We start from the raw sequence: 15935 nt of genomic DNA on the forward strand, positions 1-15935 counted from the left end.
TCTGATTACATTTTATGGAAAGTAATTAGTAATTTTTATTTGATTACTTATTTTGTGTAACTTACCCAACACCGCTTACAATGCAGTTTGTTGTAAATTTCTGTTTGCAAAGAGCCACGCTGGGTGGCAGATGCTGTTTATACCTGGGTGCAAACAGTCACCCCGATAAGCGCAGTTGTTTATTTAAATGTGCAACTGGTATGTTAGTATAATATAGGAATTCACACGACCTGAAATATCTGGACAAAACAGAGAATTGTGTTTTCCAGGCCTGGAAAAGTTGTGTAAATGAATAAAGTCTAATTCTAGAATGATCTGAATTTCTCTAGTTATGCTCATCTCAAAAATATCTCATTCACTAGAAATTGCTTTTTGTGAGTGCAGACTCTATAAAATGATTTTTAAAAACCCTAGTGATCACATAGAATGTCTGGAAAATCATGGGAGCTTTAAAGTTGTGGGAACACTAGAAATATTCCTCATTGGTTGTCTGAAGTATAAAGTTCTCACCTGTGTCGTCACAACTGCTCATGGTACTTTGCGTTGCGTCATTGACCAATCACAAACCGTTGTGGTTGTATAATTAGCCATTGTGTCAGTTTTATGACTGTTATATTTATATATTATAAATAATACATTTTAATTTAACCGTAATTAAATAGTCAACGTGTCTTCAGGTAGCCTGAAAATATATTTAAAAAAATTGGTTTTAAAAAGAAATCTGTCACTGCTGTATATGGGCACGTTCAGGTTATATTCCGGGAAGGATAATTTATGCATGTAGGTGTGGCCTATTAGCCTGCGCGGGTTTGATTGGTCATTCCAGTGTTTACAGATGACGTAGATATCCGGAAATCGAAACTTAACCGATCTGAATGTAAGAAAATGAAAGTAGTATTCCGTGATATAAAAAGGAACAGCTTCTCACACTGTTACTTAGTTCAACTGTGTTTGAACTGTTTGCTGTTCGTTTTTTAATTTTGCAATGGAGAATTATATTTCTTTGCTGAATGAGTACCAACAGAAGAGCGGATCCACTGTGAAATACGTGGAAGGATCCAATGAAGGGCCAAGCCACCTTAAAACGTATGCAAAACGATTCTAACATATTTTATATTTTACTATCATTGTTTTAATTATATTATTAATATTACATAAATGCATATGTACATTTTAATACAGGCTCTCAAACCAGTGCACAGAGATACACTTAAAAAAAAGGTTTTTTATTTAACATTTTCCATTTGTATTATTAGGTTCACTTGCAGGGTAATTGTAAATGGCACAAGTTATCCTGATGGCACTGGCAAAACCAAGAAGGAGGCAAAGCAAAATGCTGCCAGGAATGCACTCGCTGACATGAAGGGATCACACAATATAGAATCTGTAAGTGTTATGCTTAATAAGTTATATAGAGCTTATATAGGTTTTTTAAAATATGAATACTTAGGTTTTATATTTAAAGGAACAGTTCACCCAAAAATGAAAATTCACTCATCATTTACTCGCCCTCATGCCATCTCAGATGTGTGTGACTTTCCTTCTTCTGCAGAACAGAAACAGAAACTTTTAGAAGAATATATCAGCTCTATAGGTCCATACAATGCAAGTGAATGGTAGCCATAACTTTGAAGCTCCAGAAAGCACATAAAGTCAGCATACAAATAATCAAAATAGTCTTGACCAAATCAGTTTTGGTTGAGAACAGACGAAAATGTAACTCGTTTCAGGACTAATATTTCTTATTAACCATTGTGCGTCAATTTTAAAAAAAATGGAGGTCCTTAGAGGACAAAATTGTCCATGTCAAAAAACTAACTAACAAAAATGTATATTATTTTCCACTTTAAATTGGTTAATTTTTTTCATCAACCTCAGTCCTGATCATAACTACCAAATATGCATTTTCAGGATTTTAACTGCCAGTTTGTTTATATAATATCACAGTTTTTTTTACATACACAGACACACACACTCTGACATCCATACCAACACACACACACACACACACACAATTTTAGCTGTATAATGTATTCAATTGGCCTGCAGTGCTCTATAATACAGCAAGCAGAGAATATTATATTTATTTTATTGCTATTTGTTATAATTGTATTATTATTATTTGTCTTGTCATTATCTGTTTTGTGTATTAATGCTTTGGCAATATTGTATGTAAACACAATCATGCCAATAATGTACTTTTAAATTGAAATTGAAAATTGAATGGGGGAAAAGCTTGTATTTGCTCCATAGGCTAAACATGAGAAAAATGGCGCCATATGGTGAAAAATATACAAATTAATTTTGAAGCCAGGGCTCCAGAATGAAAGCATAATATCATAGAATTCATGATCTAATGCTTTAATCGCACTGGGATCAAATATTGCAGTTTTAATGGGTTTCAATGGGGATATTTTTGTCCTGAAGGTCCTGAGTGTAACTACACAGTGTATTATAGATGTATTATAGGAACTGAGGTTGAAATGTCAAAATTCCCCCCAAAATACACACCTTTGGCAAAATGTATGCCGTTGGCATTAACACAGCCAAAATGATCGAAAATGACAAAAATGTCCCGAAGGTCGCACAAGGGTTAATATTTGTTATGTAAGGAATATCGTACAATCAGTCGATCCTTATCGCAAAATAAACCCTGACTGAGTGATCAGGAACTTCTCTTCTATCACCCTAAAGGGGTATTATGTTGCAATATTGACCAACTAATGGTACATTATTCTGCTTATTACACAATTACTTAAAAAATAAATACATAACTATACATCGAATGTTAATTTGAAATGACTTTATTATGTGAGAATCAAAGCTAGGAAATCTTATGCCTGGAGAAATGGTCAATTACACAAAAATATTTGATGGCAGAATACTTGTTATGTTTATTATAGGTTATTTCTATATAATGTTTTATATAATATACAAAATATTTAGGGAATTCTGTTTTTACATGTCTTTAACTTCAGACAACATCATCTAAACCGGTTAATTCCAACAACGTGACCATAACTCAACGGAATTTTATTGGCTGGCTCAATGAATATTCACAGAAGAGTAAGTTAGAATTTAAGACCCGGGAGTCGACTAAAATGGATCCAGGAAGCACCACTCAGTGAGTATCGATGCTTGTTCTTTCAAATTCCAGGGTAACATTTTTTATTTCTACTGATAATTCTACAAAATTAGTTCCAGCCCTTAAATTTGCCTGCCAAGTTTATTTTTGCAATAAAACAGGCCTACATTTGAAGTCAAAAATGTACATGCACTTAGGTTGAAGTCATTAAAACACATTTTGACCACTCCACAGATTTAATATTAGCAAACTAAAGTTTTGGCAAGTCGTTTAGGACATCTGCTTTGTGAATGACGTGTAATTTTTCCAACAATTGTTTACAGACCGATTGTTTCACTTTTAATTGACTATAATCACAATTCCAGTGGGTCAGAAGTTTACATACACTAAGTTAACTGTGCCTTTAAGCAGCTTGGAAAAGCTTTAGACAATTAGCTTCTGATTGAAGGTGTACCTGTGGATGTATTTTAAGGCCAACCTTCAAACTCAGTGCCTCTTTGCTTCACATAATGGGGAAATCAAAAGAAATCAGCCAAGACCTCTGGAAAAAATTGTGGACCTCCACAAGTCTGGTTCATCCTTGGGAGCAATTTCCAAACACCTGAAGGCACCACGTTCATTTGTACAAACAATAGCTACGCAAGTATAAACACCATGTGAACCACACAGCCATCATACTGCTCAGGAAGGAGACACATTCTGTCTCCTAGAGATGAACGTAGTTTGGTGCGAAAAGTGCAAATCAATCCCAGAACAACAGCAAAGGACCTTGTGAAGATGCTGGAGGAAACAGGTAGACGAGTATCTAGATCCACAGTAAAATGAGTTCTATATGGACATCACCTGAAAGGCTGCTCAGCAAGGAAGAAGTCACTGCTCCAAAACTGCCATAAAAAAGCCAGAATACAGTTTGCAAGTGCACATGGGGCCAAAGATCTTACTTTTTGGAGAAATGTCCTCTGGTCTAATGAAACAACAATTGAACTGTTTGGCCATAATGACCATCATTATGCTTGGAGGAAAAAGGGTGAGGCTTGCAAGCTGAAGAACACCATCCCAACCGTGAATCATGGGGGTGGCAGCATCATGTTGTGGGGGTGCTTTGCTGGAGGAGGGACTGGTGCACTTCACAAAATAGATGCATCATGAGGAAGGAAAATGATGTGGATATATTGAAGCAACATCTCAAGACATCAGACAGGAAGTTAACGCTCGGTCGCAAATGGGTCTTCCAAATGGACAATGACCCCCCCAAGCACACCTCCAAAGTTGTGGCTAAATGGCTTAAGGACAACAAAGTCAAGATATTGGAGTGGCATCACAAAGTCCTGACCTCAATCTGCTGCATGTGTGAGCAAGGAGGCCAACAAACCTGACTCAGTTACACCAGTTCTGTCTGGAGGAATGGGACAAAATTCCAGAAACTTATTGTGAGAAGCTTGTGGAAGGATCCCCAAAACATTTGACCCAAATTAAAGAATTTAAAGGCAATACTGCCAAATACAAAGTGTATGTAAACTTCTGACCCACTGGGAATGTGATGAAAGAAATAAAAGCTGAAATAAATAATTCTCTCTACTATTATTCTGACATTTCACATTCTTATAATAAAGTTGTGATCCAAACTGACCCAAGACTGGGAATGTTTCTATGATTAAATGTCAGGAATTGTGAAAAACTGAGTTTAAATGTATTTGGCTAATGTGTATGTACACTTCTGACTTCAGTTGTACATTTATGTTCCTGTAGACCACACAACATTTGTAAGGTTTGTAAATGTCTTTTGTAATTTTTTGCAGATTGTGTACTTATGTTTGTAAGTACGTTTGCAATGATAAAGAATTTCCTGAAGCGTTTGGCAAAACAAAGAAGGAGGCCAGAGAGGCAGCAGCTTACTGTGTTCATATAGAGTTATGTCAAACACAAAATACAGAGGTAAGACAATATCTCCTTTAGTCTCACGGAGCAAAAGACATTGACTATTGTTTTGTTTTTACATAGTATATCTAAAATGGATTATGCCACAATAATAGACTAAATCATTTAAATAATGGCACACAAACGGTTGTGCAGAAATCACCCCAAAAATTGTTTGTGATCAGCATTTCTGTGCATTAAAAAGTCATAAGTACAGAATATTTAGGGCTCGAGCACCGATGGTGCAAGTACCCAATTGTTCTTCAAGGTGTTTATTATTTTTTTCCCAAATGAATCACATTTTTGAGGGTCTAAACATACTCGAAAACTCATGAAACTTTGCACATGCATCAGAAGTGGTGAAAATATTCATCTGATTTGGGTTTCAGAATTCAGTGTGGCAAAATGGCTCAATAGCGGTACCTACAACTTTCAATGATGTGCGCTTTATGCTACGTTTCACCTACACGTACGAAAATCGGTACACATGTGTAACATCACGATACCTACAAAAAGTCTCTCAGACCCTTGCCCTAAACTCAACAGGAAGTCAGCCATTTTTATTTTTCTCTTCAATTTTTGCTCAGTTTATTCCATTTCCAGGCCTCGTACTTTAACAAACTCCTCCAAGAGATTTCATCTGATCTCCTTCATATTTGGTGATTCTAATCTGAAGGTGTTGGCGATGCTAAATTGCGACGCTTTTGAGTTTTCACTGCACGGCGCGGCCGCAACAGTCTGACAAATTTTGATGTTTTGCTATGAAACAGGAAGTTGTTGTAACTCATACATACAATGTCCAATCTGCCCCAAACTTTACATGTTTGATAAGAGTCTCGGCCTGAACACTACTACATGCAATTATTTAGTTATAGTCATAGCGCCACCTACTGGCAACATGAAAGGACATGTTTTACAGCTTTAATTCACAGATGTAACTCATAAAACAAAGGAAAAGAAAGAAAAAGGAAAAAGGAAAAGAAAGAAAAAGGAAAAAGGAAAAGAAAGAAAAAGGAAAAAGGAAAAGAAAGAAAAGAAAAAGAAAAAAGGAAAAGAAAGAAAAGGAAAAGAAAGAAAAGAAAAAGGAAAAGAAAGAAAAAGGAAAAAGGAAAAGAAAGAAAAAGGAAAAGAAAGAAAAGAAAAAGGAAAAGAAAGAAAAAGGAAAAGAAAGAAAAGAAAAAAGGAAAAGAAAGAAAAAGGAAAGGAAAAAGGAAAAGAAAGAAAAAGGAAAAGAAGGAAAAAGGAAAAGAAAGAACAAGGAAAAGAAAGAAAAGAAAGAAAGAAAAGAAAAAAGGAAAAGAAAGAAAAGGAAAAGAAAGAAAAAAGGAAAAGAAAGAAAAGGAAAAGAAAGAAAGAAAAGGAAAAGGAAAAGAAAGAAAAAGGAAAAAGGAAAAGAAAAGAAAAGAAAAAGGAAAAGGAAAAGAAAGAAAAGAAAAAGAAAGAAAGGAAAAAGAAAAGAAAAGAAAAAGAAAAGGAAAAGAAAGAAAAGAAAAAGGAAAAGAAAGAAAAGAAAAAGAAAAAAGGAAAAAGGAAAAGAAAGAAAAGAAAAAGAAAAAAGGAAAAGAAAGAAAAGAAAAAAGGAAAAGAAAGAAAAGAAAAAGGAAAAGAAAAGAAAAAGGAAAAGAAAGAAAGAAAAAGGAAAAGAAAGAAAGAAAAAAGGAAAAGAAAGAAAAGAAAAAAGGAAAAGAAAGAAAAGAAAAAAGGAAAAGTAAAGAAAGCAAAAAGGAAAAGAAAGAAAAAAAAAGAAAGAAAAAGGAAAAGAAAGAAAGGGAAAAGAAAGAAAGAAAAAGGAAAAGAAAGAAAAGGAAAAGAAAGAAAGAAAAAGGAAAAAGGAAAAGAAAGAAAAGAAAAAGGAAAAGTAAAGAAAGCAAAAAGGAAAAGAAAGAAAAAGAAAAAAGGAAAAGAAAGAAAAGAGAAAAGAAATAAAATAAAAAATTTAAAGAAAAGAAAAAAAAGGAACAAATGAAAATAAAGAAAAATTAAAAGAAACATTTTAAAGAAAAGAAAAGAAAAGAAAAAATGAAAATAAAAGAAAAAAGTTAAAGAAAATGAAAAGAATCCACTTGACTTGAATAAGGGGATTGTCAATAGTTTTATTGCTAGTAAATAAACATCTTGAGTAACCTGATGAACTGTGATGATGTCATTTCTGATTGAGTTTTTTTTACATATTGAAGGTCAATGAAAACTGCAACGGTACGGTGAGGTCAGAGGACGCGTCTGTGAGGTAATAATGAACAAAGATTTTCAGTCATAATGTTTTAAAGCTGAACGGTTATTTTATATTGCACAGAAGGACCAATTCATTCTGACGTCTTGTTTTTTTTGTAAAGTGCAAAGGACAGTTTAAATTCGAGTTTCTCGGAGGATTCGCGGAGCACCACGCCGGACAACAACTACATTGCATGTCTCAATGACTTCTGCCAGAAACATAAACGAGTTTTGGAATTTAAATTAGTGAACAAAAGTGGCCCTCCGCACAACCCAGAGTAAGTCATTGACAGGCCAACATATTGCATCCGTGTTGAACTTTGAAGGCATTTAGAGATGAAAATGTCCTCTTGCTCCGCAGGTTTGTTTATAAAGTTATTATAAACGGAAAGGAATACCCTGAAGCACAAGGAAGGAACTCAAGAGAGACAAGGCATCTCGCAGCTCAGCACGCTTGGGCTGAAATAATGGAGTGTAGCTTCACCGCACAGGCAGGAAACTTTGTGTTTGTACTGATGTGATGTTTATTAGAGAGGTCCTGCTCATTAATGCATGTGTTTCATTAACAGAGTTCTGAAGATGACACCTCTTCACGATCCTCAGAGATACTGTAAGTTCAAATGATCAAAGCAACATTATATTGTGTATTTAACGCACCACATTGGACTATATACTGTATTAAATGTGTTTTACTGATGACCTGTTTTCTGTGCGCTTCTCTTTATTCCAGAAGTCAGTCTGAAGAGAAGAGCAGCACCAGTGATAGTGTTGTCTTTAAAGACTCTTCCTGTCCCCCGATGGCCATAAGTCCCGTACGTCCTCTCACAATCACATGTTTCATATGTTTATAACACACATATTATCCAATGGGATTGCCTCTGTGTTACAGGCTGTGAGGCTCATTGGATACGAAGGCCAAAATAAAGTAAGCTCTCATATACTGATATGGATTTAGTTTGATTGGATCTCAATAATGACTTGAAATGAGTTTCTTTCCCGTTCTTTTAGATTAGCACCCAGTTTTCTGTCGCCCAACGGTTTGTCCAACAGTAAAGGGGTATTGTAACATTATTCATCAATAATGCTTGTGATTATTCATTGATTAGATGTGATGGTATATTGTGTGATATGTTCAGCAACAGTAAAAGTATATTAAAGTAAGACTGAAGGAACGGCCGTGTTTCGGGACGCCGGCCGTATTAGATGTGCATGTTGTTCTTTACTGAATTATGCTTGTAAAATTAAGAGATTTGGGCAAATTTAAGCTGTTGTCAAGAGTGCAAAAGAGAAAAACATGTTAAAATAAATTCAAATCTGTTACAAATGTAAAAGATGAAATCTGTTTATAAAGTCTTTTAAAGCATCTCCGAACTTTTCCTTTGTATTACAATTTTTCTTTTCCTTTTTTCTTTCTTTTCCTTTTTTTATTTTTTCTTTCTTTTCCTTTTTTTCTTTCTTTTCCTTTTTTTAATTTTTTCTTTCTTTTCCTTTTTTTCTTTCTTTTCCTTTTTTATTTTTTCTTTCTTTTCCTTTTTTTCTTTCTTTTCCTTTTTTTATTTTTTCTTTCTTTTCCTTTTTTTATTTTTTCTTTCTTTTCCTTTTTTTCTTTTTCCTTTTGCTCTTTTCTTTTCCTTTTTCTTTCTTTCTTCTTGTCTTTTCCTTTTTTCTTTTATTCCTTTTTCTTCTGTTTTTCTTTTTCCTTTTTTATTTCTTTTCTCTTTTATTTTCCTTTTTTCTTTTTCTTGTCTTTTCATTATTTCTTTTAATTTCTTCTTCCTTTTCCTTGTTTCCTTTTTCTTTTTTCTTTCTTTTCCTTTTTTCTTTTTCTTTTCCTTTTTTCTTTCTTTTCCTTTTTTTCTTTCTTTTCCTTTTTTTATTTTTTTATTTCTTTTCCTTTTTTTCTTCCTTTTCCTTTTTTCCTTTTTCTTTTTTTCTTTCTTTTCCTTTTTTCTTTTTCTTTTCCTTTTTTTATTTTTTTATTTCTTTTCCTTTTTTACTTCCTTTTCCTTTTTTCCTTTTTATTTTTTTATTTCTTTTCCTTTTTTCCTTTTTCTTTTTTTCTTTCTTTTCCTTTTTTCTTTTTCTTTTCCTTTTTTCTTTTTCTTTTCCTTTTTTCTTTTTCTTGTCTTTTCATTATTTCTTTTAATTTCTTCTTCCTTTTCCTTTTTTCCTTTTTCTGTTTTTCTTTTTTCTTTTCATTTATTTCTTTTCCTTTTTTTCTTTTCTTTCTTTTAATTTTTTCTTTTAATTTCTTCTTTCTTTTCCTTTGTTCTTTTTTCCTTTTTTCTTTATTTAACTTTTTTCTTTTCTTTTCTTTTCTGTGTTTTCCTCAGGATGGTCCTAACATGAATGGGCACAACCCACCAAAGCCATCTGCAGAACAAACTGCAAACCAGATCATGAAGTCAAGGTAAATCAAATCCTCATTTTTAAGTTATTCTAAATAACATACATTTTATTTTAATTAATGTTTTTTAATTAATCATTTTAATTAGCATAGCTTTTGAAAAGCCTTTAAAAGAACAAAAAATCTATTATTATAAGTTGACACGTCCATCTCTGTAGGTTTTTGGAAGACTTTGACACAATAAGTCCAGTTGGCAAAGGTGGCTTCGGCCGTGTTTTCAGGGCAAGACGAAAGCTTGAGAACAAATATTTTGCTGTGAAGATAGTGAAGAGCACAAAGTAAGTAATTGAGAATAAAGATATTTTATTTAAATGTCACTTTACCTACAATTTTAGACTGGTTGTGCTTTGGGATCCAGTAAAGCTATCTAGGCGGCAGCTCAATAGATTTTGAGAAACAGCTGCAAAAATGCCTTTATTTTAGTTCTGTATCTAAATAACCCAATGTCATGAAACAATTCTCCCCAGAAAAGCTTTACGTGAAGTTAGTGCATTGGCAGAGCTTTATCACCCGAATATCGTCCGTTACAACACCGCTTGGTTCGAGGACACAATGTACAGACACGACTCTTCGGACAGCTACAGCAACTCAGAGTAATTCACCAAACACCTTCTACTGACCAAATACTTTCAATAAACACTAACATGTGTCATAACATTATGCCATTATTTACTCATCCTCATGTCATTCCAAATTGTAAGAAATCTATTCACGACTCTTGTCGAACAAAAACAGTTCAGAGTCGCCATAACTGTCAAGATCCAAAAATGACAAACACCAAAAAATTTAATGTAAGTCGAAATGTATTGTCAGTCGTGCCCTCCCCCGAATGTTGTGCCTTGCCTGCATTTGTATCATTGTGCTCAGTTACTAAACACAAATGAACGGGTGTTTTGGACCCGATTTGGAGCTTGATAGATGTGTTATACGGCAAGAGCTGCGTACTATGATTTGAACTAGTACCCCCCAAAACAATTCTTCAAAGGTATCTACTTTTGAGAGTCACATCATCGATATTTGGAATGACGTAATGGTGAGAATATTATATAGACTTTAGACTGATGGTATGGCAATTTAGGACTAGAATGATCCAAAAAAAACACCTGAAGCTGAAATCTTTCACCTGAGAACCCATCGATCTCCATGTTGGCTTTAGTTCTGGCAGTAGCACGGGAACAACGTTCCTCTACATCCAGATGGAGCTGTGTGAAGGAGACACTCTGCGTGTCTGGATTGATAAAAGGAATAATCCAAATGAACAATGTCCAGAGCGGAGACGAGACGCTGCACATATCAGCAAACAGATCCTGCAGGCCGTGCAATACATCCACTCCAAAGGGTTAATCCACAGAGACCTGAAGGTACTTTCTCAACTCAACCTTTAGCTTGTTTCAGTGACTTTAGGGGATTCGTGTGGACGTGACCTTTGTTGTTCTGTTTGAGGTTTCAATCTTGTAAGCTGCTTCATGATGTTTGGCTCCTTTTTGGGTGGGCATTGGGGTGAATTTGAGCATTCTGGTAAATTAAGTGCTTTTCAACCATGGTCCATAAAACGAAAGTTCATTTAAATGTATTGAATTATATTAGGGATGTGCACAATTAATCAACTAATCGAGTACCAGTACTCATTAAGCACCAAGTAATCGACTATTAGTAGAAATAGACTAGTATCATTGTATTCAGCTACTAAATACATGTGAACCAATGCCGTTTTGGTGTCAGTTACATCAACACGCTATTTTCGAATGTTGATGCAGATATAGCTCAACATGAACTTTGGCGGAGGTGAAGATTATCAGTAAATAAGGACTTACATTTTGGATTGTTGCTCACACAAAACTGGGAAATTAAGTGCTTTTCAACAATTGTACATACAATTAAAGTTCATTTAAATGTATTGAGTTCTATTAGGGATGTGCACAATTAATCGACTAATCGAGTATCAGTACTCATTAAGCACCAACTAATGGACTATTAGTTGAAATAAACTGAAATGTAAGTCATTATTTATTGACAATCATGCCTTCCTCCGAAACTTGTGTCTAACCTGCGTTTGTATCATTGTATTCAGCTACTAAATACATGTGAACCAATGGCGTTTTAGCGTTAATTACATCAACGCGCTATTTTCGAATCTGGAGGTGAAGATTATCAGTAAATAAGGACTTAAATTTCGGTCTGTTGCTCACACAAAACTGGGAAATTAAGTGCTTTTCAACCATGGTCCATAAAATGAAAGTTAATTTAAATATGTTGAATTATATTAGGGATGTGCACAATTAATCGACTAATCGAGTACCAGTACTCATTAAGCACCAACTAATCGACTATTTAAAATACTATTTGAATATCGTAAATTGATATTCCTTTGCGGATTGGCCTGCTGTTGGCAAGATTGAATTATATTGTATTTTTCCTCTGAATCTCTGAACAAATCTCGCAGTTACAATTGAGTCATTAATGCATTAATGAGTATTGTATTGAAATGTAATGATGCGTGTCATACCTGATGTTTGTAACTTACATTCTTATTTACGAGTAATTGATTACTCATTTGTTTGTGGGTTAGAGTACTCGAATACAAAATTCTCAATAATGCCAATCTCTAAATTCTATGTAAATTACTTCATGTGGCATTTTATATATTGATTATAAATATCATCTAATGTGGGAAATACCCATCCCTGATAGCACATGCACATCTCCCAGACGTCTATTTGATGTGTGTGTTTACATTCGGAAGACTTATTTTTAACATTGTTTATAAGATATACATTATTTAACATATATGATGAGGAATCCTCCACTGGCGATTTGTGGATGGCGAGGACAGGCATACAGCAAACTGGAAGGTAGTCACACTTCCCTACATGGGGGCAGACACAGGCAACCAACAGATACACGAGACGGCAACAACTAAACCGAGTCGCTTGACAGGTCAAACAATAAACTAGCGAAGATATTGAGGACACACAAGGGATTAAATAGGGAGTGCAATCAGAGTGGAACAGGTGTAGCAAGCACGTTAATCAGTGGCATGATCAGCGCCTCCCCGGAACGATCCGTGTTCCCATGGAAACACTGATCATGCGTGCCGGCTCCGTCCTGCGAGACAAGAGGGAGAGAGAAAACAACAGAATAAACCGGCGAACTAGCCGGAGCCATGACAGAAAAGATCTAAAACGGACATCTCAGAGATGTACATGTGTTACCTGGAATATGTTGTGTGAGTGATTGCATGTTTTTTTTATTTAGCCTGCCAATATCATGTTTGGTAGTGAGGGTGGGGTAAAAGTGGGAGACTTTGGACTCGTGACAGCAGCAGAAAATGACAACGATGACCAACTGATGGAACGGACTAAAAAGACAGGAACCCGTACTTACATGAGTCCAGAACAGGTGGGTCAGGAGGCGTTGATTAATGCTCTATCCAGAATTATAATGGATTGGTATGTGTCATTTTCTAACGTTTTTCTTGTTCTTATCGGAAAATATATAGGTTACTCAATGCTATGACGTAAAGGTGGATATATTTGCTCTCGGTCTCACCTACTTTGAACTCCTCTGGAATCTTGTCACGAAGACTGAAAAGGACAAGGTAAGGCTGTGCATCTTACTAATGCACAAATGGCATATTGAGACTTTATTTGATACGTTCGTATTTGAGACATTTCAGGTTGCCAATTGAATTTGTGACTTTCAGATTTGGGATAATATAAAAAGTAGGAAATTTCCAGCGCAGTTCTCAGAGATGTTTGGCTTTGAGGTGAGTCATTTCATGCATTGGTCATTTTACTCCTTTTAGGAGTTGTTCTAAAGATCTTGTTCGGATTGATTCATACAGAAGCCCTGAACCGCACTGTGAAAAAAATAAAAATCACTTGGTGAATTTTTTTTTTTTTTTTTTAGGTGACTTGGTGCCTTTCTACAAATTTTCTCTCACTCAAATTTTTTTCCTACAAAATTATTTTTTTTCTTTTGAAGAGTATTTTTTTTTTATCTCAAATTTTCCTTAAAAAAAAAAATAATAATTTGTAAAAAAAATTATTTAAATAATATTTTTTTTCTCTCAAATAATTTTTTTTCTCTCTCAAATAATTGTTTTTCCTAAAAAAAAAAAAATTACATGTTTTTTTCTTTGAAGAGTATTTTTTTTTAATCTCAAATAAAAAAAAATTTCCTAAACAAAAAAAAAATATATTTTTTTTTCCTACATTTTTTTTTTTTTTCCTGAAGAGGCAGCACTTGAGCTCCTTGCTGTGTTTTCAATTTTAAATACTGTGTTTATTTGCATGAGTCATATGAGCATTGCCCAAATCATTGAACATTGTTCAAACATCGTCCAGCTGTCTGCTTGTCCCTCGGTCTGTGAAATTCTCAAGGATATGCATTATTACTGAGCCTACTACAGTAAGAGGCATCTAAATGAACAAAGACATCTATCTAGCACATGTTTACAGTGGTTAATGTCATCAAACATCTATAAATCTGTTGTTACACTTAACAAAGAATGCCATATGAAACAATGTACCGTGAGGTATAATCGTTTCAAAGTGGGATCTCATGTATTAAAAGTCTCTCTAGCGTTATATACGTTTCTTTCCTTGATTAAGATTTGCAAAGCATTATTGTTAGAGTATAAGACAACTATAAATCAACAGATCAAGAACCACAGCTGTCATCTGTCACCTTGTAAGATTCCATGCATACTGATAGTGGCACCTGGTGGCCAGGGTTGGTACAGCATGCTAAAAATTATTATTTTATTTGTTTTGAGAGAGAGAGAAAGAAAATTTGAGAGAGAGAGAAAAGCTCAGGAAGGCATTAAGGCACCTAAAAATTTTTTTATCAAGGCCAGTGGTTCTCAACCAGGGGCCCGGGACCCACTAGAGGGCCTCAGGACACTTCCAAGGGGGCCTCAAGTTGACTAAAATACTTATAGATGTATGCCCATACATTATAAACAGACTCTTTCTGAGACTTCTAGAATAAAAAATGATCCATGACTAATTAATTTAATCAGACACGTCTAGTTTCGGGCGAGGGGGGCCTTGGAGTCAAAAAGGTTGAGAAGCCACTGATCTAGAGAAATACAATTTGTAGTATCATATCAGGTGTATTTTCTCAGCTGAAAGACCTTTATCTAACAAGCTGTCTTGTTTTTTCACGGCTGGTGAAACAGCACAAGCTCATAGACAAAATGTTGCGTCACAATCCCGAAGACAGACCAGATGCTACAGCGCTGATCGATGAACTGAATCAACACTCCACGGTCCTGTAGAAGAACTGGATGGGAACATCTATTATTTAAGCCTTAATTGAACTTTATATTTACAGTTTATTAGAAATACAGAATATAAATGTGTTTCATCGTGGGGAGCGCTATAATATATGAATGAAACACAGACTTGCTGCTTGTGAACGGTATTCCAAATCAGTCCCTTACGAGGTTCCATAAGATGACTAATGTATGGGAATACACTTTGGTGGTGGTGCGGGAAGGCCGGATGCTTGCCCAATCTCTATCGCTATTTCTGCATGTCTACAACATCTGCTGCAGCCAAGCGGGCTGGGATTGTGCCGCGTTGCAGACAAAGTCGGTGGTGGGAATACCCACGTTTGTTTCCCACTTCTGAGCTCAGCGCGTTCCAGTCAATCACACGTCATGTTTTAATGGCATGCACTTAAATCTTCCGGATGCTAGCCAGCTGGCTATCAAGTAGCCATTTAATGACAAAACACAAGTTAGGTGAAAACGAAGGCATTGATTGACATGCGAACAATTCTTCTATTATATTTGATGTGCCCGTGTGACCGTGTGATTGACCGGGAGGCATTGAGGTCGGAAGTGGGACATTTCAATTCGGGTATTCCCACCTCCGACTTCGTCTGGAACGTGGCATTAGTTTTGGATTTAGCTATTTCAAATGGACATTCCGAGTCAGAATTCCCGACGACCTTTGTTCTCTGGCTTTGTAATAGTCACGTGGTCCAGACTGTTACAGTGACGTGTATGTGGAAGGCATTTAGCAGAGTAACTTTCACATTTAAGACTGCTTTAAAGGTGGCAAAAGTGCAATTTAGAAATATTTTAATGACTGTGGGGGATTCACCATTTACTCACCCTCATGTTTGATTGTCCCTCTTCATTGCATTGCTTTTTAATGAAAGTGTCAAATAAATAAATGATCTATAAGAAAGAGCAGAAACAGGCTGTTAATGGTGTACTGTACTGTGTGCTTCCTGTCTCTCTAATCATGTTAAATGCATGTGGATGACACTGTTAATCACTGTAAGGTTTTGCATTATGTTTCC

At 35.1% G+C, this 15935-nt stretch overlaps 1 protein-coding gene across 1 annotated transcript in view; it reads left to right on the forward strand.

Annotated features, from left to right (window-relative positions):
- The first annotated feature begins 846 nt into the window (after positions 1-846).
- eif2ak2 (eukaryotic translation initiation factor 2-alpha kinase 2) overlaps positions 847-15935 on the forward strand; it is a 16237-nt gene continuing 1148 nt past the window's right edge. Inside the window, exons 1-19 of the mRNA XM_052151694.1 lie at positions 847-1086; positions 1257-1386; positions 2979-3124; positions 4885-5020; positions 7180-7229; positions 7336-7491; positions 7575-7704; positions 7783-7823; positions 7944-8029; positions 8111-8138; positions 8222-8270; positions 9547-9623; positions 9779-9898; positions 10088-10213; positions 10777-10981; positions 12876-13019; positions 13120-13218; positions 13324-13386; positions 14803-15935. The exon at positions 14803-15935 is cut by the window's right edge and continues 1148 nt beyond it. Of these exons, the coding sequence (XP_052007654.1) occupies positions 986-1086; positions 1257-1386; positions 2979-3124; positions 4885-5020; positions 7180-7229; positions 7336-7491; positions 7575-7704; positions 7783-7823; positions 7944-8029; positions 8111-8138; positions 8222-8270; positions 9547-9623; positions 9779-9898; positions 10088-10213; positions 10777-10981; positions 12876-13019; positions 13120-13218; positions 13324-13386; positions 14803-14901 (1986 nt within the window). The 5' untranslated portion in view covers positions 847-985 and the 3' untranslated portion in view covers positions 14902-15935. The remainder of the gene's footprint in view (positions 1087-1256; positions 1387-2978; positions 3125-4884; positions 5021-7179; positions 7230-7335; positions 7492-7574; positions 7705-7782; positions 7824-7943; positions 8030-8110; positions 8139-8221; positions 8271-9546; positions 9624-9778; positions 9899-10087; positions 10214-10776; positions 10982-12875; positions 13020-13119; positions 13219-13323; positions 13387-14802) is intronic.

This window comes from Xyrauchen texanus, chromosome 20 (genome assembly GCF_025860055.1).
Source record: "Xyrauchen texanus isolate HMW12.3.18 chromosome 20, RBS_HiC_50CHRs, whole genome shotgun sequence".
In the NCBI taxonomy this organism is placed as follows: Eukaryota; Metazoa; Chordata; class Actinopteri; order Cypriniformes; family Catostomidae; genus Xyrauchen; species Xyrauchen texanus.